This window comes from Macaca fascicularis, chromosome 11, assembly GCF_037993035.2.
Source record: "Macaca fascicularis isolate 582-1 chromosome 11, T2T-MFA8v1.1".
NCBI classification, from domain to species: Eukaryota; Metazoa; Chordata; class Mammalia; order Primates; family Cercopithecidae; genus Macaca; species Macaca fascicularis.
In genome coordinates this window covers 108,298,578-108,324,255 of record NC_088385.1, presented here as the reverse complement: position 1 = coordinate 108,324,255, position 25,678 = coordinate 108,298,578, and the positions used below count along the sequence as shown (strand labels likewise).

Genomic DNA, 25,678 nt, shown 5'->3' with positions numbered 1-25,678 from the left:
TAAAAAAAGATGAACAGAATATGTGCAAATTAAAAAACGGAAACAAAACTCTCTGACACCTGCATCCCACAGTCATACCCTGGGGTCTACCAGTTTTTGGGTGAGGCCAATCCTCTCTCTCTCTCTTTTTTTTCTTTTCCGAGACTCTGTTGCCCAGGCTGGAGTGCAGTGATGCGATCTCAACTCAATGCAACCTCCACCTCCTGGGTTCAAGCAATTCTCTTGCCTCAGCCTCTTGAGAAGCTGGAACCACAGGCGCCCATCACCACACCTGGCTAATTTTTTGTGTTTTTGGTACAGATGCGGTTTCACCATGTTGCCCAGGCTGATCTCGAACTCCTGGGCTCAGGTGATCTGCCCGCCTTGGCCTCCCAAGTGCTGGGATTACAGACATGAGCATCTGTGTCCAGGCTGGTGAGGCCAATTCTCTATGTGAATCTGGATTTAAGCCAACCGGGCTGGTCATGTACTAAGGAAAATCTCTTATCCTATGAAGGTAATGATAGTCAATAAGATGCCAAGAAAAACATCCAAATGAAAAAAGAATCTGTTTCCCCAGATGGCTTAGAATGACATCCAATGCTTACTTCGTTTCTGACATTAATTAATTAATTAATTAATTTTTTTTTGAGATGAAGTCTCGCTCTGTTGCCCAGGCTGGAGTGCAGTGGCGTGGTCTCGGCTCACTGTAAGCTCCGCCTCCCAGGTTCATGCCATTCTCCTGCCTCAGCCTCCCAAGTCGCTGGGACTACAGGCGCCCGCCAACACGCCTGGGTAATTTTTTGTATGTTTAGTAGAGACGGGGTTTCATCGTGTCAGCCAGGATGGTCTCCATCTCCTGACCTCCCAAAGTGCTGCGATTATAGGCATGAGCCACAGTGCCCGGCCCGACATTAATTTTTTTCTGCAAGCTTATCTGAAATTCAGGGCCACATAATTATGACTGCAATGGACTATAATAGATCCTGAAATCCCAGTCCTTTATGAAGTCTCACTAAACTAGAAGGGAAAAGTAGTCACTTGTTTTTTTGTATAAACCCTACTCCCTTCTAAGAGCTAATTTCCATGATATAATTCATGGTTTGCTATTCTCACTGTTAACACAGCCAGTCAATGTTCAGTCACCCAAAATGCTTTTAAAATCAGCTAAGTAAGTGCTAAAATTGTTTCTCAAGATAACAGAAAATATGTCTATTAATTAAAAAAAAAAGCCTTTAATACTTAAAATGTAGACATAGGCCCTATTCAGCAATTATTGAAAATCTAAGCTACTCTGACAAAGAAAATGATAGAGAAAAGTTCACAAAGAATTATAGTGCCAAGAGTTTACTTTACTGACCTGAAGATATAACTCATATAATTTGGATTCCAGATATAAGGCCCGTGGATTTGAAAATTTAGAGAAAACTTGCAAATGAGCAATTAATTGCCTAAACAAAAACAAAACAGAGTGTTACAGATTTAAAGAATTGACATCATTTTCTTAAACTGACATTATCTACAATTTTATTCTGAATAGAACTTCAAACACCCTGCCTATAGTTTCACTATTATACAAACAAGACTTAGTTATTTACATTTAGGAAATTATTCTCCAGAAATCTCGTATTTCGGGCAGTCCTGTCCCTAAAATTCAGGTTCTCCACACCAAAAAAATCATTCAGTGTATGCTCAGAATGGTTTAAATTGAACAAAAATTAGAAAGTAACCAAAATAGTAAAATATTCCAAAATTGAACTCAGATGATTTTTGGAATTATTCCTCGTCTAGGTTCTACGTGGCAGACAAAAAGTAGTAGAATATATTCTCCCTCACTTTCACATAATGTAAATACAGATGTCAGGCAACAGAGGTCCAGGTTTAGGCAACCAATGGCTCTTGCTCACCAGAAGGAAGAAGAAATATATCTGAGTATTTTCAGACTGTGGTTGACCATGGGTAACTGAAATCGTGGGAAGTGAAACCATGGATAAGGGGAGAGTATTGTATAGTGACATGAAGGCTGGCAGTAATCTTTCCTGCCCCTGTGCTTCATACACTATTTCTGTTAGTGGACAAGACCTTCTTTGTTCTAGCTGTCTGGCAAACTTTCATCTTTCAGCATCAGAGGGCCTTCCCTGGGTCTTTCTTTTTTTAAAGATGGAGTCTCGATCTGTGGCCCAGGCTGGAGTGCAGTGGCACAATCTCAGCTCACAGCAACCTCTGCCTCCTGGGTTCAAGTGATTCTCCTGCCTCAGCCTCCCGAGTAGCTGGGATTACAGGCGTGTACCACCACGCCTGGCTAATTTTTATATTTTTAGTAGAGAAAGGGTTTTACCATGTTGGCCAGGCTGGTCTCAAACTCCTAACCTCAAGTGATCTACCCACCTTGGCCTCCCAAAGTACTGGGATTACAGGCATGAGCCACCACGCCTGGAATTCCTTACTGCGCTCCAATACCTTCTTTAAAAATATTTCTCCTATAAAAATATTTCACCCAGGCAGGATTGACTATTACTCCTGCATTGCAGTGGCTCTGTACAATTCATCCCTGCACGCCAGCACTTAGCAAAGGGTACTCAATACAGTTATTGAATGGATGAACTAATAAATGGCTCGAGGGAAATACGCAACAAATGGGCATATCAGATTGAGATCTAAAGTGTTAAAATAACATTTGCACCAATCGAGGAGACCTGAGACAGTCAATTCAATCATCAACTAAGCTGAAGTAACTTCTAAAAGCATGATCACTTCTTCTAGGTTTCTAACAATTTAGGTAAAAGAACAACTAAGAGAATAAGAAAGAGAGTATAACAACAGCATGAGAAAAAAGTAATCAGTAGGAGACAAGTTAAAAAGCAGAGAAAAGTGCTAACAGGATGGTGGGAAGGTAGGTGGAAGGAAAAAAAAAAAGCGCTAACATGATTATTTATAAGAAAAAGGATGTTCCATTACATGGTCCCCTAGGATGCAAACACAATACCCTCATGCTGGGAAAGTGAACGACAAAGGTCAAAAGAATATCCAAACACTCCAGGTCCCAAAGTTTTCATCTATAAAAAGGAGCTACAATTAGACGACTCTCAAAAGTCCCCCAAACTAACATTATGTGGTTAACCAAGAAAAAACTAATAATAAGTAACCAACAAAAAAACTTGGAAGACTGACAGTTTTAGGCTGTTAAAGAAAATCCCAGGAAGATGTAGTGCTTATGTAAATAATTATCTGAGTAGTTGATTTTGTATAAAGCCACAGAGACCTCTTCCTGTTCCTCCTAGAACTGTGGATCTGTGATCTTTCAGCAATGGTGAACTTACTTTGCTGCGGCTCTTCTTGTCTTTTTCTTCTGTGAGGATTCATCCTGGGGCACTGCCTCTTCCTCCAACTCTTCATCATCTTCTGCGGCAGGTTCTTCTTCGATTTCCTCTGCCACCATCCCTTTGCCTTTTCTCCGCAGATCCTGAGTTGGAGCAACTTGCAGATCTGCTGGGTAATACTCATTGCTACCGTGGAAAGAAAGTCACGGGAGACTGATAAAGAATGCACACCAATCTGAAAGGTCCTGATTCTGCTCATGAGAGATGTCCACAGCTCACAGATTCCCACACTGAAGAGACATCAGTGGCACCTTAGTCAAGCTTCCACAATATTACTCTTTTTTTTAATTTGGCCCTTCTTTAGTATGCTATTTGACAAGCCAATCACTAACTGTAGAAGATAGCCCATTCCACTGTTATACTATTGAAAATATTTGAAATGTCTATTTCGGACTAAGTGGAAATCAGCCTCCCTGTCTCTGGAACCATCACTGGGGGATGAGGGGTTAGGGATGTATGATATTAAATGATTAACGTATAGCATTAGGACTGTGCTGGTCACTCTCCATCAGATACATTCTACTTTGCCAAAGTTCTCTTGAAAGTATCATAGCACCACAAAACTTAGTCCTCCAGGTATGGACTGATAAGACAGATGGAACTACCATCTCCAGAAATTTTTTGAGCAGCCACAACATGACAAAGATTGAAACTGAATGTCCATGTAATGAAAATCAATGAGTCTTTATGTTTTATCTCTTCTTAGCTTGTGCAGCTAAGCTTAATACAGTATTCACTTTGTTCTTATTAAATTTCATCCTTTATTTTTAGTCCAATGTTGCAATTAATGAATATTATCTTGAAGTCTGTCATTTAATGTATTAGTTTGTGTCACTTTCATTCACTCATCCAAACAATTAACCTTTTGTTGTCTATTGAATGCAGGGCACTGGGCTAAAGATGCTAGGAAACTGATTGGATGGGCTTTCAAGTCCTCACTCAAAAACACACTGATAAAATAGGATAGCGCCCTACCAACCCTCCTAAAACAAACTCTAGCTTAGCCCAAGTTAACCTCCAGATCAATAACATTAAACTACAATCTGAGGGCTGGGACACTATGGTACTGGGTATTTTCATCTAGCAGAATCTAGCACTTAATAAATCAAAAACTGGATGAATGAAAAAAGTAAAGTTTCTGCAAGTTACAAACTACGCCATCATCCACTTAATAACATACCTATTATACGTGCAACATTTAATCAACCATATATTACATTCTGTAACCTTTATCTCCATGAACAGCATGTCACTCTTTCATCTATTAAATAAAACAATTCACATAAAGCATCTATCAGAGGGCCCAGCACACAGTAAGTACTCACTAAATATAACCTTTTATTAGCATGCTGTTGCCATTGTTAGTCATTTGTTCTTGTTCCTGGTTTGGTTCATCTCAGAGAATGTTTGCAAGGGATTCACAAATTAGTTGAAACATATTTAGAAATATAAATTGCTAGCCAAAAAATAAAAAGCCTATGATATACTTCAGAGTCATAATTCAAGGTGACATTTGGGTTTTTCATTAGTTCAGATCATCTATAAATGTATTATTTACAGGTAATCCATGCCAACCAGTATTAATTTAAACATTTCTTAGAATTGTGTATCTTTAGTCTCTAAATATTTCTAAACTCAGAGACCCACTCCCTGTTACAGGCTCCTGTTTCTACCTCTACCCCACAGCATCTCGTACCGTTAGAGTAAGATCTTATCCTTAAGTTATGGGGTAAACTAATTCTTTAGGGAAAAACTTGGAAAATTAACACGGTATGAAGTTTATATGCTACTAATACCACAAATGCCAGCTGGCATATGTACAGCCCTTGTAATTCAAAAAACTGATAAACGTTATTTTATATAACCCTCAAAACAAAGCAAAAAAAGCTAAACATCATTCTTATTCTATAAATTTATGCCCAAAGAATTATTTGAAAAAGAGAAAATCATTGCTCTTCTGCCACTATATCTACTGACCTGCTACATCTTTGCTTGTGCCTTGCCAGAATGAATTATTCATGCAAACCTTTGAATTTATGCACTGTATCCATCTCCTCTTACCTATTTGAAGACATGATTCTAGCCTTTTATTTTTGTTTTAGATGGAATCTCACTCTGTCACCCAAGCTGGAATGCAGTGGCACGATCTCAGCTCACTGCAACCTTCGCCTCCTGGGTTCAAGCGATTCTTCTGCCTTAGCCTCCCAAGTAGCTGGGACTACAGGTGCAGGCCACCAGGCCTGGCTAATTTTTGTATTTTTGGTAGAGACAGGGTTTCATCATATTGGCCAGGCTGGTCTTGAACTCCTGACCTTGTGATCTGCCCACCTCGACCTCCCAAAGTGCTGGGATTACAGGTGTGAGCCACCGTGCCTGGCTGGTTCTAGCCCTTTTACCCTTTCTTGCATTACCAATTTTCCCCTCCCATCTGGATCATTTACACTGGTATCACATACATACACACTGTTAACTCTTTTTCTGGGAGCAAAGACAAAGTCTCATTCTGTCTCTGTTGCCCAGGCTGGAGTGCCATGGCACGATCTCAGCTCACTGCAACCTCTGCCTCCAGGTTCAAGTGATTCTCCTGCCTCAGCCTCCCAAGTAGCTGGGACTTAAGGCACACACCACCATGCCCAGCTAATTTTTGTATTTTTAGTAGAGACAGGATTTCACCAGGCTGGTCTTGAACTCCTGATCTCATGTGTTCTGCCCACCTAGGCCTCTAAAAGTGCTGCGATTACAAGTGTGAGCCACTGTGCCCAGCCAACACTGTCTTAACCTCAACAACAGCTCCCTCTCTGCCCCCACGTTTCCCTCCACCTACATCCCTATTCTGCTTCTTTTTTACTACAAAAACTTGCTGTTTTCATTTTTCTTTTCCTCTTTCTTGAGGTTTTTTTTTTTTTTTTTTTTGAGATGGAGTCTCGCTGTGTCACCCAGGCTGGAGTGCAGTGGCGTGATCCTAGCTCACTGCAAGCTCCGCCTCCCGGGTTCACGCCATTCTCCCGCCTCAGCCTCCCGAGTAGCTGGGACTACAGGCACCCGCCACCACGCCTGGCTAATTTTTTGTGTTTTTAGTAGAGACGGGGTTTCACCGTGTTAGCCAGGATGGTCTCAATCTCCTGACCTCATGATCCACCTGCCTAGGCCTCCCAAAGTGCTGAGATTACAGGCATGATGAGCCACTGTGCCTGGCCCAGCTTATTTTAATCAGGCTGTCATCCCTATCAGATTAATCAAAACAACTCAGTAAGGTCACCTTCATGTGGGTCACTCTAAGGTCACTCCAAAGCCAATGGTCACTTTATTCCTCAACTGATTGATTTCTCAGACACATGTGAGTCAACTGATTACGGCCGCCTTTAGTCTCTTCACTTGGTCTCCAGGATACCAAGTGGTCTTTCTTCTTCTATCACTCTTTCCCGGCCTCCTATGCTGGTTCCGTATCTCCCAACTTCGAAATATTGGTATCAGTCCCCGAAAGTCTTTTCCCCCTACAGTTATGCTCTAGATGACTTTATTCCCCTATTTGATCTTTAATACCATCCATATATTGATAATTTCCAATTTGTTATCTTCAGGTCAAACCTTTCCCTTGAGGTTTGAACTTCTAAATTAAATGCCTTTCCACATGACAACTCTACTTGGTTATTTATTCAGTGTCCCAAACTTAAAACATCTAAAAATGAACTTTTAATTCTCCCTGAAAAACTTGCAACTCCTGCATTCCTCCCATCTCAGTAAATGGGAACTTTCTTCTAGTTGCTCAGGCCAAAGTCTTAGGGAACAACCTTGATTCTGTCGCTCCCCCATTCCTTCCCTCCCTCCTTCCTGTCCCACTCCCCACCACGCACACCCATCCCACATCTGCGGCAAATCTCACAGGCTGATCTAGTTGCAACCTTTCATAAATGTATCTCATCGAATTGAAATCATTCAAAAAAGACCCATCTTCACTGCTATAACTTTGGTTAAGTCGCCATCACTTCTTGCCTGGACTTGCAATCTCCTCATGACTGGTCTCTCTACTCTTACCAATGTCATTCTACAGTCTATTCTCAACACAGCAGCCATAAAAATCCTTAAGAAAACTTAGGTCAGGTCAGCTTTCTGCTTAAACCTCCAAATGGCTTCTCATTTCACCGAAAGTAAGAGCCAAAGTCCTTCCTTTCACTTAAAGGCCTATACACTTTCGTGTCCTGCTGACTTTCTGCCCTTACCTCCAACCATGTCCTCCCTGGAGCACTCTGCTAGAACCACTCAGATCTTGCTGTTCTCTGAACAAGCCAGGCATGTTGTGGTTTATGGCCTGCTTGACCTAACCCTACAGCATTTTCCCAGGAAACTACTATAGTAAAACATGCTTTTTATGTATTACTTAGTAATGTGCTGCACACCACACCCCTCATCTTTAATTTTAATACAATCAGACTCTCACATAGCATATCCAGTCGAAACAAAACAATGCTCCAGAAAACTCTTGTTATTCCTCAGCATCATAGGCAGAAACACCAAGAGGCCCCAAGCAGTGTTGGTGCTGGGTCACTGGAAAATATCCTCAAGCCCCAGGCAGGCAATAAAGTAATGAATAACAGGGCAAGAAACAATAAGGCCTTTCTACATGAATCAAAGTCAATGTGGCCCTTCTTATACTGTAACCTGGACGTTTTTATTAATACCATTGGTGTGCTGGTTAAATTGTGATTTAGATCAAAATTAAATGGTGAACTAAATTGGTTTAGTCGTTATCTGATAGAGCCAGTGATTTATAGCTGCGCCAATGATTTGAAAATGTGACAGATGTATAAATAACTCAGCCTAATGGATGATTGGAAGCAGAAAGAAAAAAGACAAAAAACAAAAAAACAAGAACTCAGCCCATTTTGGGAGGTTAATGCTTCTCATGTTCTCTTCTTCATGCCCCACCAGGGACATATTCTTAGAAGAGGAAACTTACTTGATAAATCTCAAGAAAAGCGGGGAAAGCTCCCTGGACCGTGGCTCTACTCTTTCTGGGAATTTTGTCAGAGCTCTCCAGAGCAGGAATCTGAAGTTGGTGTGGTCAAGTCTTTCCCGACAGTCAGTTTTCAATGCTAACTGCTCATGATAAAGAGCTCCAACATCTCCTTCCTGGGTCTGCTCCCAACTTTCATCTCCAATGGACTTCTCATCTGTCATATCATTCTGTAGTTCTTTCTCTGCAAGAAAGTTGTCAAAACCACCAGAACAAATATCAACATTTATCTTAAGTATTTCCTCAAGAGAGGATATTTCTTTCTCTATAATGTAAGGAAACAATGTCACTCCCAAAAGTTATCAAGATAATATACGTTTCATCTCTGTTTTTCAATTTCGTAATTAAGCAGTAAAAACAAAACAGTTAACCATTCTTCTTTGCAGCCTCCTCACAACCCCTTACATACCAGCATGTGTAGCTGCTTTTTCTAGATGCTCATAGTAGACTTTCCAAAATTGCCTATTTTCCATTTCGTGTGCATGAGAACTATGGAAAAAAAAATCACAAAACAAAAAGTGTGGAACGGTCATTTTAAGATTGCTCACGGGAAAAAAAAAAAGAGTGAAAGGATATAACTAAAATGTTAATTAGGTTATCCCTCAGTGTGGAGTTCTAAACACCTTTTGCACTTTTCTATATATTTCAAAATGCCTGCACTGAGCACAAATTATTTTTATAGTCATAAAGCACTAAAGAGTATTTTTAAAAATATAAGTAGATCCTTAAGAGAAAATAATTTTTAAAGGCACAGTTTTAAAACTGGGGCATGGGGCATGAATAAGATCCATTAAGAAAAGAAGGAGCCCTCTGGAGAGAAAAGTCAGTTTGTTCAAAACTAACTTAAAAATAGTGAGTTTCCCTCCACCAAATTTAAATACACTTATTAACACAAAGGCAAAATAAACATTTACTAACTACATGAAACATACTTTTCAGAACTTAAAAGGAGACATTAGATGGATCACATAAAGTGCTTATGTAGTTTGATATCCTAGCAACAATACTCTCGAATATTCTGTCACTAATTTTCTAAGAGTATGCATAAACTTTATACATGACATGAACTGTGTATGTTGCAGACTGACTCTACTCAGAAAACAAACCAACAGGTATGTTGTTGTTTCTGTCCTTCCAAACAGAAAGAGGTACCCAACAGGAAGACAGCCCAGCCACTAGGGAGAATGCCTCATGACATTCAGTAATTGAAGAACCAACGCTGTTGACAGTGTGCTACTGGTAACACGTATGTCAAATTCTCTCTTCTGAAAGTATAATAAACAAAATAATGAAGCTGATGTTGGGAGAATCTTGCTTTTGGCACATTGGTTTTGATGGCTTTGAAGGGTAGTAAAAGGTAGACAAAGTGTAGGAAAAGGTAGACAAGGGTAGTAAAGGTAGACAAATTGGTTTCAAATTGTAAAGGGATTGGTCTATAAATGTTAACTCTCTTATTCTGTCAAATAAGAATAACTAATCGTTGGGGTTTTGAAAGGCCTCACATGATATATTTCCAATCTGATAAAAAAGTGAGTGTGTATTATCTGAAGGCAAATGTCTGAAGACAGATTTCTACATGAGCCATAATGAGTATTTTCTTTTCTTTTTTTTTGAGACAGAGTTTTGCTCGTTGCCCAGACTGGAGTGCAATGGCGCAATCTCGGTTCACCGCAACCTCCACCTCCCGAGTTCAAGCGATTCTCCTGTCTCAGCCTTCTGAGTCGCTAGCATTACAGGCATGCGCCACCATGCCTGGCTAATTTTGTATTTTTAGTAGAGATGGGGTTTCTCCACGTTGGTCAGGCTGGTCTCGAACTCCCAACCTCAGGTGATCTGCCTGCCTTAGCCTCCCAAAGTGCTAGGATTACAGGCATGAGCCACCGCACTCGGCCTATAACATGTATTTTCTACGTGACCACTGAAGGCTTTTTGGGGCTAAAGGGATTTTGGATGCTAGACAGCAAGGTTTTGAAAAAGTCTTTATTTTTAAAGTATGGCTCAGTGACTCAATATATAGAAATAAAATTATGCAACTATTATACTTCCTTGCTGTAACAAATTTTAAGAACACAAAAGTATCATAAAAAGCAAAAAGAGAAACTCCTCCAAAGTTATTTCAACACACACAGAGACATACATACAACAATGGAACTACTGAAGATGTGGCATAAGAGAGAATTCTTCATGTTTATTTTTAATTCACCTTGTCTCACAAAGGATTTAAAGTACTGTAAATACCATATATACCCATTCATTTAAATCATACCTAGGAGGAGTATAATCTGGGCCCCATCATTCTGCAGTAATTAAAGTATAATAGTTTCATCCCATTTAACCCATGTTTACCTTATGAGTTCAATAACAGGATCCCAGAGTGCACTGAAATTAATATACAGCATGCCTAACAAATAACGAAGCGGCACCTGCAATTACAGGAGACTAGTTTAATAGTGGGTAATGAAATACAATACAGAAGTACTGAAATGCAAACATCCCAAGTTGGACAACCTGAGGTTTGGAAAGAAGCCTATGCGATAAGAAAAAAAGTTGCAGGCACCAATCCAAAATTCACTGTATACTAATTTTCCTCTTCTCCCCAAAATGTCACTCACTATTTAAAATATAAAGAATCGCTGCAGCAAATACAGTATTCAAATTCACTCCAGGTGTTCATTCATTTAAATGTACAGATTTGACTAATGATTAAATTCCCTTCTAACAAATCTTGCTGTCGCCAGATTAAGACAAAACTTCAACAGTAGTCAGTAATGCACACATGCCAAAGAACGCAAGGAAACATGATGTGAATGACTGAGGCTTTGCAAGTTCAGTCAGAAAGTCCAAAGTTTCCCAGTCACCTTTTGGAATAAGGGTCATTATTACTAGGGAGTAATGTGCTAGGGAGGCACCATCCAGACTGGTGGTTTTATTATTATTTAGGGGTGTGGTGTTTGTATATATTCTAGCAGCAGTCTTTTTTCCAAATGAAACAGAAGATCCTAATACATAAAACAGGTAAGAGAAGAACTGCTCTGACTGAAGGGAGAATGCCTCCTTTTGGCCTTACTCCCAAAGGGGTCTGCGATGTATCTTCAAGGGTCACGGAATGAAAACCCTGATATAAAACATAGAAGACTGGGCCGGGTGTGGTGGCTCACGCCTGTAATCCCAGCACTTTGAGAGGCTGAGGAGGGCGGATCACGAGGTCAGGAGATCGAAATCATCCTGGCTAAACGCGGTGAAACCCCGTCTCTACTAAAAATACAAAAAAATTAGCTGGGTGTAGTGGCGGGCACCTCTAGTTCCAGTGACTCGGGAGCTGAGGCAGGAGAATGGCGTGAACCTGGGAGGCGGAGCTTGCAGTGAGCAGAGATCGTGTCACTGCACTCCAGCCTGGGTGACAGAGCAACACTCTGTCTCAAAAGAAAAAAAACAAAAAACAAAAACAAAAATACATAGAGGGCTGATGTTCTGCAGCAGCAAAAAAAATCTAGTGAAGAACAGGCTTTAAACCTGACATTGAGTCCTCCTGTTGCCACTACCTACCTACCTACCTACCTACCTATCTACCTACCTATCTGCATTACTCAGGTTCAATGAGCCCCTGCTTACTCATTCCTAAAAAGGTACTAACATGACCAGGTACGGTGGCTCACACCTGAAACAGAGAATACTAAATTATTCCTACTACTGAAAAAGCTGGCAGAGCTATTTAACTCAAAGCATCTAAGAGAACTGGGGATTTCCCTTATTATTTTTAAATTATTATTATTATTTTGGTGACTACTTGGTATGCTTCCCAAAATAGGATTTAAAGCATGAATTAAAAAGGAAAAAAAAAAAAAAGAACACTATTTTTACCTCCTGTAACGGCCCATCAGGGACAGCAGCCTGCACCACATCATGTCTTAGTTTTCTTAAATGAAGAAGCTTCTCTCTATAATCATTCACAGTTGCTGGAACAAGTTCTGCCTGGCGTAATATAGCAAAGACAGACTGCCGTTCTGAGAGCCCATCATCCTGAATAACCAGAGAAAACCATGGAGAAGACCAGTCAGTATTTTGATTTTCCAAAACGAACATTAAATGTGACCGAAGGTCTAAAAACAGAAAAACTGGAATATGTGAATATTTTTAATGAAATAAGCAACACTTTTGTTTTGGTAAATGATTCATTTCTCCCCATACCATTTCCTTCTTGGTAGATAATTTAGTGTCTAGTGCATAAATGACAACTAAAAAACAGGAAAATCATTCTCAAGTCACTCAAATTGATTGGCAACATTTGTTGAAATAAAAATATATACATGCTTTCGCTTCACAAATTTACTCCTAGTAAACTGCATTATGGAACTATTTCCCTACATAAACATATCTGTATAAGGATGTTCACTGTAGTATTGTTTGAAACCCTAAAAAACTGCAAAACCCACCTAACCATCCATCAACAAGCAAATGGCTAAATAAGACATTTTCAATTGTGGAGTAGTATTCAAACTTCAAAAGGAATGAGATAGACACTGGCTGGGTACAGTGGCTCACACCTGTAATCCCAGCACTTTGGGAGGATGAGGTGGGCAGATCACTTGAGGTCTGGAGTTCGAGACCAGCCTTGCCAACATGGCAAAACTCCATCTCTACTAACACCACAAAAATTAGCCAGGTGTGGTGGCAGGCACCTATAATCCCAGCTACTTGGAAGGCTGAGCCAGGAGGATCGCTTGAGCCTGGGAGGCGGAGATTGCAGTGAGCCAAAATCACGCACTGCATTCCAGCCTAGGTGACAGAGTGAGACCCCGTAAAAAGAAAAGAAATGAGGTATAAGGTAGATAAAGAGGTAATCATATGGAAAAACCCCGTGATATCATTTGTTTAAATTATGTGTGTGTGTGTATTCAAAAAGTCTGAAAGAATATTCACCAATTAACAGTGGATTTCCAGTGGTGACTTTATGGGTAGACAGGAGTAAGAGTTACCAAAAAAAAAAAAAAAATTTATGATAGATATATATGTGTTAATTTTCTGCAAAGGTATCATTTTGGAAACTACAATAATATGTAAAACTATATATTTTTTAAAACCTATCCACTCAAACAGTTAAAATACCTCCATTAATTCCGGAAGCTGGACATCAAAATGATTTAGGATCCTTATTGTCAAAAGCCGAATCTGGAGAAAGTAAAAGGCATCTTTCAAATTCCAAAGTTTTACCATAAAAAGAAACTGATTCATAGTCAGCAAGATTTACGTTTTACACTATTAAAAAAAAATACCATTTGACCAGAGTAATACGTGCCTATTCTAGCCCTTATTTCATATTCAACACCAACCAACACCTAGTTAAAATAGTACACGGAACAATTAGTAGTTTCTTTGAACTATGACACTATAACCATGTCTGTAAATAAGTACTAAGAAGTTGATTAAGCTGACAATTCAATTAAAGTTAGTGATTTTTATTCCTAAGTAATGTACAATATTCAGGTATTTCTGCATACCTAAATGAGCAGGAGAACCACCTAGAAGACTTAAAAAAAAAAAACTATGTTGATTTTTCAGTTCTACCCTAGCCCTACTGAATTGGAATCTTTGAGGGTAGGGACCCAGAATTTGTATTTTTATTAATCTCTCTAACTAATCCTACTGCAATCAGTTTGCAGGCCAACATTTAAGAATCATTGCTTTAAACAGAAATCATTCCACAGCAACACTTTCTAACTAAGATGCTCTGAAAATCACTGCAGTCCATATAGAAACAGGAGAAGAGAGACTGCGGACACACTACCGCAAAACACCATTACCTTGGATACACCAGTTGAAATGTTTGCTTGTAACTTGGGAAATAATTCCATTAAAGCCTCCTGGGAAAGTGGCCCTTTGCAGCCACACAAGGATAATCTCTGATAATAGAGATCAGCCAACAGCAACACAGATGGCTCCAGAGGAAAGGTTCTGCAACGAGACGTTCATTAGACCCAAACTGCACCATATGACCCAGAGTATCTAGACTATAGTATAAGCCACAGAAAATGATCACTGATGAAGAAAATGTAAAAGGTAACAGGCAAAAGTCTCATGTGGACATTTGGCTCACTTCATAGATGAAGAATGTGAGGCCTAGCAATAATGAGTGACGTATGCAAGGACACACAGCTGGTTGCAGGCAGAGGAGGGAGTAGAATATGCTAGACTCCAATGTTGCCTCTTCAATCCACATAGTTGTAAATGACAGCCATATGAGATACACACACACACACACACACACACACACACACACACACACACACACACAGTCTTTGTTAAAAAATATATATATGTAATATTTATTAAGTGTTTGTCATGTGCCAGGCACAAGCTAATGAGGAAAGTAGTAGAGACAAGTGGTCTGACACACGAGCTCTGGGGTAGGGCAGCCCAGGGTTGAATCTAGCCCCATCACTCATGAGCGGTGTAACCTCAGGCAAGTTGCTTAACCTCTTAGTACCATCCTTATGCAACAAATATTCACTGAATACCTACTATGTACTGTAACTTTTCTAGATACTGTAGATAGAGCAGTTAACAAAAGACAAAGTTCTTTTCTTGGAACTTATATTCTAGTAGGTGAAAGCAGCCAATAAATAAGTACTATGACAGTGATGAGTGACATGGAGAAAAGTAAACCAGGGGAAAAAGGCTTGACAAAGACTGCATGCAGGGAGTTGTGGGGACATGGTGTGGGGCTGAAGAGAAGCACCATTTGATACAGGGGTGCTCCTAAAAGGAGGAGACCGAAGGAAGTGAAAAAGTGAGCTAAAAGGGTATCTGAAGGAAAAGCATTCTAGGCAGAGGGAACTGCAATGCCAACTGTGAGGTGTGCTTGTCTGCAGCAACATCGAGGAGACCATCTCAGCTGGAACTGAGCTAAGGAAGAGTGCCTGAAGATGTCAGAAGTAGCCAGGGGTTAGCTCATACAGAGCCCCGAGGAACATGATGAGGACGCTGGATTTTATACAGAGTGAGACGGGATACCTCTTGAGCAAGGTTTCTCTACAGTAGCACTACCAACATTTTGGGCCAGAGAACTCTTTGTGGTGGAGGGCGGTGCTGCCCACTGCAGGGGGCTCAGCAGCATCCCTGGCCTCCACCGACTAGATTCCAGTAACAGTGCTCTTTGCCCCCACTTGACAGCCAGAAAGTCTCCAGGGTTGCTCCCAGTTGAGAAGCACTGTATTAGAGGGTGGGGAGCAAAAGAGTGGCACGTCCTACACCTAGAAGCAGCAGGGCAAGAGCGGAAGAAAGGAGACTCATCAGGAGTTCAGACCACGGCTTTCTTTTGAAACTTTAGTTCCCCCATCTATACTGATAACAGTACCCACACATAATGGAGTTGTTGTGAAGATTAAACAATGTACATAATGTGCGCGTAAGGACACAATCAATGCAATTGTTTATTACTATTATTGCATGCATTGTACAACTTAATCTCTACAAGGTGAGATTTCTATTCCTTCCTTTTTTTCTTCGCTATCCCTTTTTGAGAGATAATCAAGTTGAGGTTAACTAAGTCACCCAAGGCTACAGAGCTAGTTAGTGGTGGATTCAAGACTCAAAACCAGGCGTCTTGGCTGTGAAACCTAGGTGCTCATCAGTTCACTAGCATAGCAAAGAGAACAGAATCCTGTGTCTACTCTGCAAGCTTATGCCCCTGCCCTCAAAACCAGAGCCACTCCTGTTGGACATCTCTGTGTCTCCAAGGCTTAAGAGCCACCTGGCTGGGAGGCAAGCTGGCCTTCCCCAGGGGGAACATGGGCCCCATTCTGTGCTATGTGTGTCTTTTGTTTCAACTTCTACAGCCACCTTCAATTGTTTATACCAAGGGTGAAAGTACGAGAAGTTTAAACAGAATGATTTTAAAAGGGAGACTATGTAATACGGTAAATGTGGTGATGTCAAAGAACTAATCCTCTCTAAAGGAAGTTAATTTAAACCAATACAATTAACCATGGAGAAATGCCAACTTCACCCAGATTTGGAAAGGCAAAGAGATTCTGGATTATTATAGTATTCCCCTACAGTCTCGTCTTAACATAGCAGCCAGAGTGATTCTGTTTAGGTCAAAGTCACTCCACTGCCAAAAATCCTCCCATGGCCTCCCCTTTCATTCAGAGTAAAAGCCAAGGCCCTGTGGTGACCTAAGGAGGTCTACTGCCTCCACCTCTACATCCTCTTCTCCTACCCCCACTCTTGTGCTCTGCTCAGCCAACATGACCTCTCCTTGCTGCTCGAGCCAGGTACCCACCACACCCACAAAGCGTTGGCACTCATGTCGCCTCCAGGTCTGGAACCCAGGGAGCAGCCCAGACCACAGGTATCCTCATGGCCTATGTCCCTCACTGCTTTCCGCGTTCTGCTCAAGCGTCTCCTCCTTGGTAAGATCATTTTGATTTAAAACTGCAACCGCTCCCCTCACCTCTGGACTCTCCCTGTCCCCTGACCCTGCTTTGTTTTTCTTCACAGCACTTAGCACCTCCTAACACGCTATACAGTTTACTTATTCTATTTAGAGCCTCTTCTGGCTACAACACTAGCTACAAGAAGGCAGGGAATTTTGTCTGTTTTATTCACTATGTTTCACAGTGCCTAGAACAGGGCTTGGCATGTGAGAAGAGCAAATGATTAACTACTGAACAAAGTGCATGAATAAATCTTTAAAACACTTTGAAATAAAATGGAGTAGACTTCAGGAAAAAGCAGCAAGTCTTGACAGTTTAGAAAAGATACATTGTTGACTCCCCCCAAATGGTTCTGTGCTACTACCAAAATCTAAGGCTGGCTGAACTATTCTTAAAAAGCAAACACAGAAACCAAACCAACAACAACAAAAAAGAAACTGGATGGTTTCTGTGTGTAGTAAAAAGAACACAGGGAAGTTTTTGGAAATGCTGATCACGCCAAGTTGAGGCCGAACAAGAGTGGGAATGTTCCTGTTGGAACCATTAGAGAAGTTATAAAAGGTCAACACCATGCCTTGTTACAGCTGGGAATGATCAGAATTACAAACCCTTCAAACTTGACCACATTAATCTACACACGTAGTAAAACACCCTTTACAAAGATGAATCTGTATTTAAAGACTGTGTCAAATGTACTTATTTTAACTGGAGGATCTAAATCAATATTAAATTTCACTATGTGAATACAACTCAGGTATAAAACAGATCAAGGGGATTTTCATTGTGTCCAAGATTTCACAATAGAGGCTTTTATATTTTATTCATTACTAAGCCAGTTGGAAGATGTTTACTTACAATACTAAATTCTTCACATGTTCCACAGGAACCAAATGAAGAAGTTCAGAAGATTCTTCCAAACTTAGTAGAGTATTTACAGCTTGACAAAGAACAAATAAGTTCCCTAAGGGCAGAAAAACAGGAGAAACCACATTACTTATTTCTTTGACATTGTAACTATCAAATACCTTATTTATCAAATACTTGCTACTTATGGGAAGTTCTTAAAGTGAATTCGTGCCTTCCAAAGAATTATCTGTCAAACATCTAAATATAACAGAAAGAAACAGAAAAGAGAAGTTTCCAGATCCTATATTTTACCTTTCTTGAGAAAAATAAGGCTGGGCATGGTGGCTTATACCTGTAATCCCAGCACTTTGCGGGTGCTGAGGTGGGAAGACCACTTGAGGCCAGGAGTTCAAGACCAGCCTGGGCCACACAGTGAGTCCTCATCTCCATAAAAGATTAAAAATCAGCTGGGCATGGTGGTTCACACCTATAGTCCCAGCTACCAGGGAGGCTGAGGTGGAAAGATTGCTTCAGCCTGGGAGGTCAAGGCTGCAGCAAGCCATGATCGTGCCACTGCCCTCCAGCCTGGGTGACTGAGCAAGATAGTCTCAAAATAAATAAATAAATAAATAAATACTCAGAAGTAGAGAATAAAAATGTATGTATGTTCCATTAACCAAAATAAGTACCAAGTATAACGGTCCCACTCACTGACGTTATCAAAACTAGGACTTTTGAGGAGTACAGGCTTGGATTTATCAATAGCTAAGAAATTATCTTGGTATAAAACTTGTTGATTTTATTTTTCAAGTTTATGAGAAGTCACATATTTAATGGCTACTACCTATAATACACTCAATTAATGATTTTATTTATTTATTTAGAGACAGAATCTTGCTCTGTCGCTCAGGCTGGAGTGCAGTGGTGTGATCTCCGCTCACGGCAACCTCCACTTCCCAGGTTCAAGTGACTCTTCTGCCTCAGCCTCCCAAGTACCTGGGATTACAGGCATGTGCCAGCACACCCAGCTAATTTTTGTATTTTTAGTAGAGATGGGGTTTTACCATGTTGGCCAGGCTGGTCTCGAACTCCTGACCTCAAGTGATCCACTCACTTTGGCCTCCTAAAGTGCTGGGATTACAGGTGTTAGCCACTACACCCAGCCTTGTTTTTTTAAAGAGAGTGGGGGCAGGGGGGGTCTTACTATGTTTCCCAGGCTGGTCTTGAACTCCTGGCCTCAAGTGATCCTCCTGCCTCAGCCTCCCAAAGTGTTGGGATTACAGGTCTAAGCCATGGTATCCAGCATAATTAATGATAATTAAACACTCATTTAGTCTCTAGCCCAGAGGTCAGCAAACTATGTCTCTAGCCCAGAGGTCAGCAAACTATGGTCTGCAAGTCAGATCTGGTAGGCAGCCTGTTTCTATATGGACTGCAAGCTAAAAATGATCTTTACATTTTGAAGGGGTTGTTTAAAAAATATATATATAAAATATAATATATAAAAATATATATAATACATATAAATATATATAATATAATATATACAAATATATATAAATATATATATAAACATATATATATATTTATAAATATATATATAAACACACATATATATATATATATATGCCACCAAGACTGAATGTGGCCCATAAGACCTAAAACATTTACTGTCTGGTCCTGTACAAAAAGATTTTACCAGTCCCTGCTCTAAGCTCTAGATCAGCGCTGTACAACAGAATTTTCTACAATGATAAAAATACTTGTCCTAATATGTCGCCACAATCCAGTACAGTAGCCACCAGTCACATATGGCTACAGAGCACTTGACATGTGGTGAGTTCACTTTATTCTCTAATACATCTGCTTAGTATCTAACACAGAATGCAGCACAGTAATATTAATATTTAAGTGAATGAATGACCACTATGTACGCATGATTTTTAAAAAAATTCTGCATTAGAATAAAACAAAATATTAAATAATTGCTTTTGATTTGCTGTTTGCAGGCTAGTGGGGGAGACATGTAAGTATCCAATAGGAAATGGTGTTTTGGGCAGGGTAGTCTAATTCTGCCTGAAGAGTCATAAAGGCCTTCCTAGAGGTGTTGTGCCTGAGCCGAGTTTTGAAAGATAAGCAAGAGTTCACTGAATGACAAAGACCTAGAAAGGTCTCCATGCAGAGGAAACACATAGGCAAAGGCAGCCACACAGTTGTAAAAGAATGTATCTTTCTCAGGGTAAGCAAATGGATTTGCTTGGAGCATAAGGTGCATACTAGGAGTCAGATGTACGTGGGAGATGAGAAATAGGATCTGGTATGGGGCTCTAAAACAAATGGCCTTCAAAGCCATGGCATCCTTTTGATATGTCCCCTTACTTATGCTCAAGCCACCGTGACCCAGTCACCACATTATGTGGTAAAAGTGAGACACACCCACCATATCCTCGTTTCTTCCAGATTTATCATCCAGGGGGTTATGCCAGAACACAATGTAAGTATTATTCTCTAATAGCCCATGTGTTTACAATTACTTTGAGTGTGCCAGAAAAGAAGAGAAGAAAACACATGATGAATGTAACTGACCTTTCCCAAAGCTTCCTTTATCAACAGTCATGAAGAGTGCCTCTACGAAGCAGGTGACGAGTGGTATCACCTTCTCTTTCTCAAGAGGTCTGTCCAAGTGGGAGAAAAAGGGAAAAGTTCAAAGTGGCATTCAGTGGTTTGTTTCAGAGAACAGCAAGGAATGGCTAACATATTTTAATCAGCATGTTATCTCTTTCAAAATTAAACATAGCTTATTTTCTTACCTAATATGAGGCAACACCACCAGGGCTGCCCAAGATTGTGAAAGGTAAATAGTATCTTTATTTGGGGGTAACTTAATTATAGATAAAAGATGGTCCAATACTGGAAACTGTTTGTTTCTTCCCTTGGATCTAGTCTTCTTCTGCTTTATATAGGACCTGAAGGGTTAAAAAAAACATATATGTTTAAAATAACAGAGAATGTAATCGCTGTTGCCCTCTGAAGTCTGAAATAAAATTGGATTCTTACCATTGTGGCGCATTAGAGGGAAGGAACTGGTGGTGGTGGTTGAGCTAAATAAATGTGAGTCATTTACTGAGTTTTCAGTAAGAGGCTTTTTCAGCTCCACTGGCTCTACTTCCTTTCACTTCTATTTTAATTTGCTTTATAACTGAAACCAAGTTTCTTCTAGTTTTAAGTATGATTTCTCAATTCTGTGCTCCTGGGCATGTTTTTGATTGGCAATTCACTGGAATGAACTGACTTCGTCCATTCTCCCTTTCCTTTTTGACATGAATTTTACTACTATCCACAAATGTAGAATGATGTTGCAGAGTTACTGTGATGAAGTTGACGAATGCCACTAACATGATTATGATATCTAAGTAATTTTCTCCTGCTGCTTTGACCAGATACACAGTCGCTCAATGACATTTTCCGACATGACATTCTGTTTTGAATATCTGTGACTCTGGTACTACTCTTGTTAGCCTCTTTTTATTTTTGCCAGTGTGCTATACCTCGGTCCTATTTGAAAGACAAAAATCTAATCAAAAGAAAAATCACAGAAATCATAAGTTAAATGATTTGTTTTACAATTTATCCTCCAACTCCAGTTTGGTTAGCTTGTTATGCAATAGAAGTGGAATATCAGGTTTTTACTCTTGTGCCCTTTTCATCATTAAAATTCATCAAAAAACAGTCAGGTAAGGGCAGGAAGGAAAAGAAGAAAAGAAAAAGAAAAAAAATTCACCAAAAAGCTACATTCTCTTTTGTTTCATACTTACCAGAATGTTTAGTGTTTGGAAATCATGATAGATAATTAAGTTAATTTAATTATCAATTCCTTAAAGTCACCACATCTTGATATATATAGTCTTTTTAGTAATAATCATGACTCAACAATCTGCAAAAATCTTACGAAATACTGAGATGCTTTAAAAAACAAAAGTGAGTCATTAGTTGCCACATCACTCCCGTTTTCCAGACCTGCCAATGGCTCCACCAATGAAGTCCGTACTCCTTACGTCATCCTGTAAGGCCCTCTGTGATCGGACCCTTGCCCACCTCCATCTCCTCTCATCCCACTCTCCTCCTTGCTCTTTACCCACAGAGGTTTTCTTTCTGTACTTCAAACATGCTGAGCTTATTTCTGTCCCAGTGTCTCTGCAGTTAACTTTTCTTTCTGTCTGGAGAGTCTCTCACCGAGATCGTTGCAAGGCTGGATCCTTCCCAGCTTAAAATTGGACCAAACGTCCCCTGGAAAGGAATAGTGACCCCTCTGCATTCACTCTCCCTCTCAATACTGCTTTGTCTTCTTTTACCACGATCTGAAATCATCTCGCTTATTTGCTTACCTGTCTCACCACATTCCTCTTCCCCCAAAGGAGGAACTTTTTTCTTATTCTTTGTTGCACCCCAGTGTCCAGTGCCTGACACTGTTAAGTAGTTGTCAAATGACAATAAGTTTATCTTCTAAAGGGTCTTTTCACATTTATTATCTTTATTTTTTCTCACAGCAAACTGGTGAGATGGGTAGATGGAGTGTTACTAGTAACATTCAAACTATGATTTTAAAATCTTCACAGAAGGAATCAAAACAAAGGTGACCATTCACATATGCCGTATCTCCGTGGGGTATAGCAGAGGGTATTTTTGCAGAGAAAGAAACACAGAAGTGGCAGTACTTGCCGTGAGTTAGCACGTCTAAATTTATTTATTTATTTTAACACGCCACCTTCCTGGGAGGATCTGAGATGGCTGAGATGCTGAGGTAAGAAAGTCTGACACCCAGTCTCAGTTAGAACCTTAGCTTCACCTCATGGAAGCCAAACAACAAAGCAGCTTCACTGCCCCTGCACAGAACCCAGTTTTGGCAGGTGCAAGGAATCTGCCTGCTGGAGATGGGCTTGTGTGTTGACAAATCAAGAGGAAAGTTTCAAAGGAATAATTCTATAGGAGTCACTCACTACCCATTCCTCAGGAATCAGAATTCAATACATTTAAAAACCAACAAGATGCTGTTGGCATATTTTAATAGAGAAGCAACTTGTAAGGTAGACAGAAGATATAAGTAGGTGTTAAGATGAGTTTGCTAAACACAGCGGCTCAACCTATAACTCCAACACTTTGAAAGGCCAAGGCAGGAGGATCACTTGAGTCCAGGAGTTTGAGACCAGCCTGGCAACACAGCGAGACCTCGTCTCTACAAAAATTAAAAAATTAGTTGGGCATGGTGGTGCGTGCCTATGGTTCCAGCTACCTGGGAGGCTCAAGTGAGAGGATAGCTTGGGCCCTGGAGGTCGAGGCTGCAGTGAGCCGTGATTGTGCCACTGTACTCTGGCCTGGGCGACAGAGCAAGACCTGGTCTCAAAATCATAATAATAATAAATAAAACATTTAAAAAAGAAAATAGGTTCCTCCAGAATCTCAAGCTGATCAAACTCAAAATCTAGCTCTGCTGTATGACTGTGGGACAGTTACTCCCACCTCCATGGATGTTTCAAAGTCGAGTATTCAGCACAAACTCAAGGAATGCCCATCAATTCTGCCTCAGAGCAAACCAAAAACTCAACAACAGGTCTAACTACTCCAAGATAAATAAGAAGATTAATTATAAAAACAAGTTTATATAATTAATTATAAAAACAATTAATTATAAAAAGAAAAGACAAGGGAACTGGTTTCCTAAGCTACAATTTCTAGACACATACCCACTTAACTATTTTGAGACATGATACTATAAATCTTCTCATGTGTGTAAATAAGCTTTGTTTTTAACTTCTAAAGGGTGTCATTTTGAATGAAATTAAAAATTAATCCATGACACTTAACAACTGAAACAATATAAAGGTATATAATTTTTTTTTTTTGAGACAGAGTCTCGCTCTGTCGCCCAAGCTGGAGTGCAGTGGCGCGATCTCGCTCACTGCAACCTCCGCCTCCCGGGTTCACGCCATTCTCCTGCCTCAGCCTCCCGAGTAGCTGGTACTACAGGCGCCCACCACCATTAAGTTTTTGTATTTTTAGTAGAGATGGGATTTCACCATGTTAGCTAGGATGGTCTCAATCTCCTGACCTCGTGATCCACCTGCCTCAGCCTCGTAAAGTGCTGGGATTACAGGTGTGAGCCACTACGCCTGGCCAGGAGTGTGGTTATTAAAAAGTAGCATGAGGAATCCTCAAGGTGAGGGAACAGTTCCATATATTCACTCTGGTGATGGTTATAAATCAACACGTGATAAAACTGCATACAGCTATATATCTATATATGTATACAAACTCAGATGAGTGCACATACAACTGATGAAATCTGATTAAGATTGATGGATTGCACCAATGTCAGTTCTGCAGTTGTGATACTGTAGTATGCTTATGCAGGATATACTAATGAGGGAATCTGAGTGAAGAGTGTATGAAACCTCTCTGTACTATTTCTTGCAACTGCACGTGAATCTACAATAATTTTACAATAAATGGTTAAAAAATTAAGTCACCTCTATCTTTCCCTTACCATCCTTCTGATGTAAACAAAGTTAACAGGTTTGTGTATCCTTCTACGTGTTTTTCTATGTTCATACACACATTTTGCTTTACCTTGCAAAATGAGATCATACTATACATACTATGTGTGTAGCTCTACAACTTGCTTTTTTCACACAATTTATCACGGACATCCTTCCAGTTACATACAGATCTTCATTTTTTTACAGTATTTTTGATATATTATATTTAAATGGGTAATCTGATCATCATTCCAGGAATAAAAACTTAGCACTCACCCCACCATCTGCGGTGAGAAAGTCAGAGGGTACTTTTCAATTGCCATCGAGCCAGCAGTGGGAGGTGCCGCTTTGTTCAGAATGAGCTTGGCCAGAACGGCCAGAGCTTCGTCTTTGACTACAGCATCATCAATTAGGAAGCAATTCACAATATATGACAGAAAGCTTGGTAGAAATAGCTAAATTTAAGAAAAAAAAAAACACACACACTTATTAACAGATATAATAAAGAGAAGATTGTAACAATTCAAAAAACTGGACCAAAAACAAAGGATCAAGAATCACAATGGCATTAGACCTCTACGCAGGAACAATGGAAGCTAAAGACTGTGCAGCCATGTCTTAAAAACTCTGAGGAGGGATGACTTAGAATCTAGAATTCTATAGCCTGCCTACCAATAATGCAGTGTGAGGAGAGACTAAAGACATTTTCAGATGTATTAAATCTCAATATTTTATCTCCATGAACCCTCCCCAGCCCCAGGAAATTATGAAAAATAAATTCCGTCAAAATTAGAGACTAAACTATAACAAGAGAAAAACACGGAACCCAGGAAACGAGAGAGAAGCAAAAGGAAGTCCCAGTACAACATTTGTGCAGTGGGCAGAGAAAGCAATGCATTTAGACTGGACTTGCTCCAGGAGAAATGTCTCCAAGAAAGAAGAAAAAGAAAAACTGAGCTGCTAAATTATCTGACAGTTTTGTCATGTGAAGGACATTTACAAAGCTGCTGGAAGACAGACTCGCTGGCCCGCTACTCAAAGAAAACAATTTCCAGTTTTTAAAGAACGAGGTAATTATAAACTCTAAGAAAAATGAGGCCAGGTGAGGTGGCTCACGCCTGTAATCCCAACACTTTGGGAGGCCAAGGCAGGCGGATCACCTGAGGTCAGGAGTTCGAGACCAGCCTGGCCAACATGGCGAAACCCCGTCTCTACTAAAAATACAAAAATTAGCCAGGCGTGGGGGCGCAAAACTGTAATCCCAGTTACTCAGGAGCCTGAAGCAGGAGAATCACTTGAACCCGGGGGGTGGAGGCTGGCACTACTGCACTCCAGCCTGGGTGACAGAGCGAGACTATGTCTTGACAAAAAAAAAAAAAAGAAAGAAAAATGAGAATGTATACAAAAAGGTCATGTAATCATAAAATACTCCTTGTTTATATAAGTATGTGTTGAATATGGACTCAACCAAAATTTGTGATATAATTCTAT

The 25,678-nt window shown here is 40.1% G+C and overlaps 1 protein-coding gene across 1 annotated transcript in view; it reads right to left on the bottom strand.

The window, feature by feature from the left end:
* UTP20 (UTP20 small subunit processome component) overlaps positions 1-25,678 on the bottom strand; it is a 108,826-nt gene that overhangs the window by 68,525 nt on the left and 14,623 nt on the right. Inside the window, exons 12-23 of the mRNA XM_005572002.5 lie at positions 24,464-24,642; positions 20,465-20,620; positions 20,241-20,329; positions 17,664-17,769; positions 14,175-14,325; positions 13,480-13,542; positions 12,235-12,393; positions 10,720-10,796; positions 8,783-8,862; positions 8,317-8,557; positions 3,300-3,485; positions 1,340-1,430 (exon numbers count right to left, since the gene is read on the bottom strand). Of these exons, the coding sequence (XP_005572059.3) occupies positions 1,340-1,430; positions 3,300-3,485; positions 8,317-8,557; positions 8,783-8,862; positions 10,720-10,796; positions 12,235-12,393; positions 13,480-13,542; positions 14,175-14,325; positions 17,664-17,769; positions 20,241-20,329; positions 20,465-20,620; positions 24,464-24,642 (1,578 nt within the window). The remainder of the gene's footprint in view (positions 1-1,339; positions 1,431-3,299; positions 3,486-8,316; positions 8,558-8,782; positions 8,863-10,719; positions 10,797-12,234; positions 12,394-13,479; positions 13,543-14,174; positions 14,326-17,663; positions 17,770-20,240; positions 20,330-20,464; positions 20,621-24,463; positions 24,643-25,678) is intronic.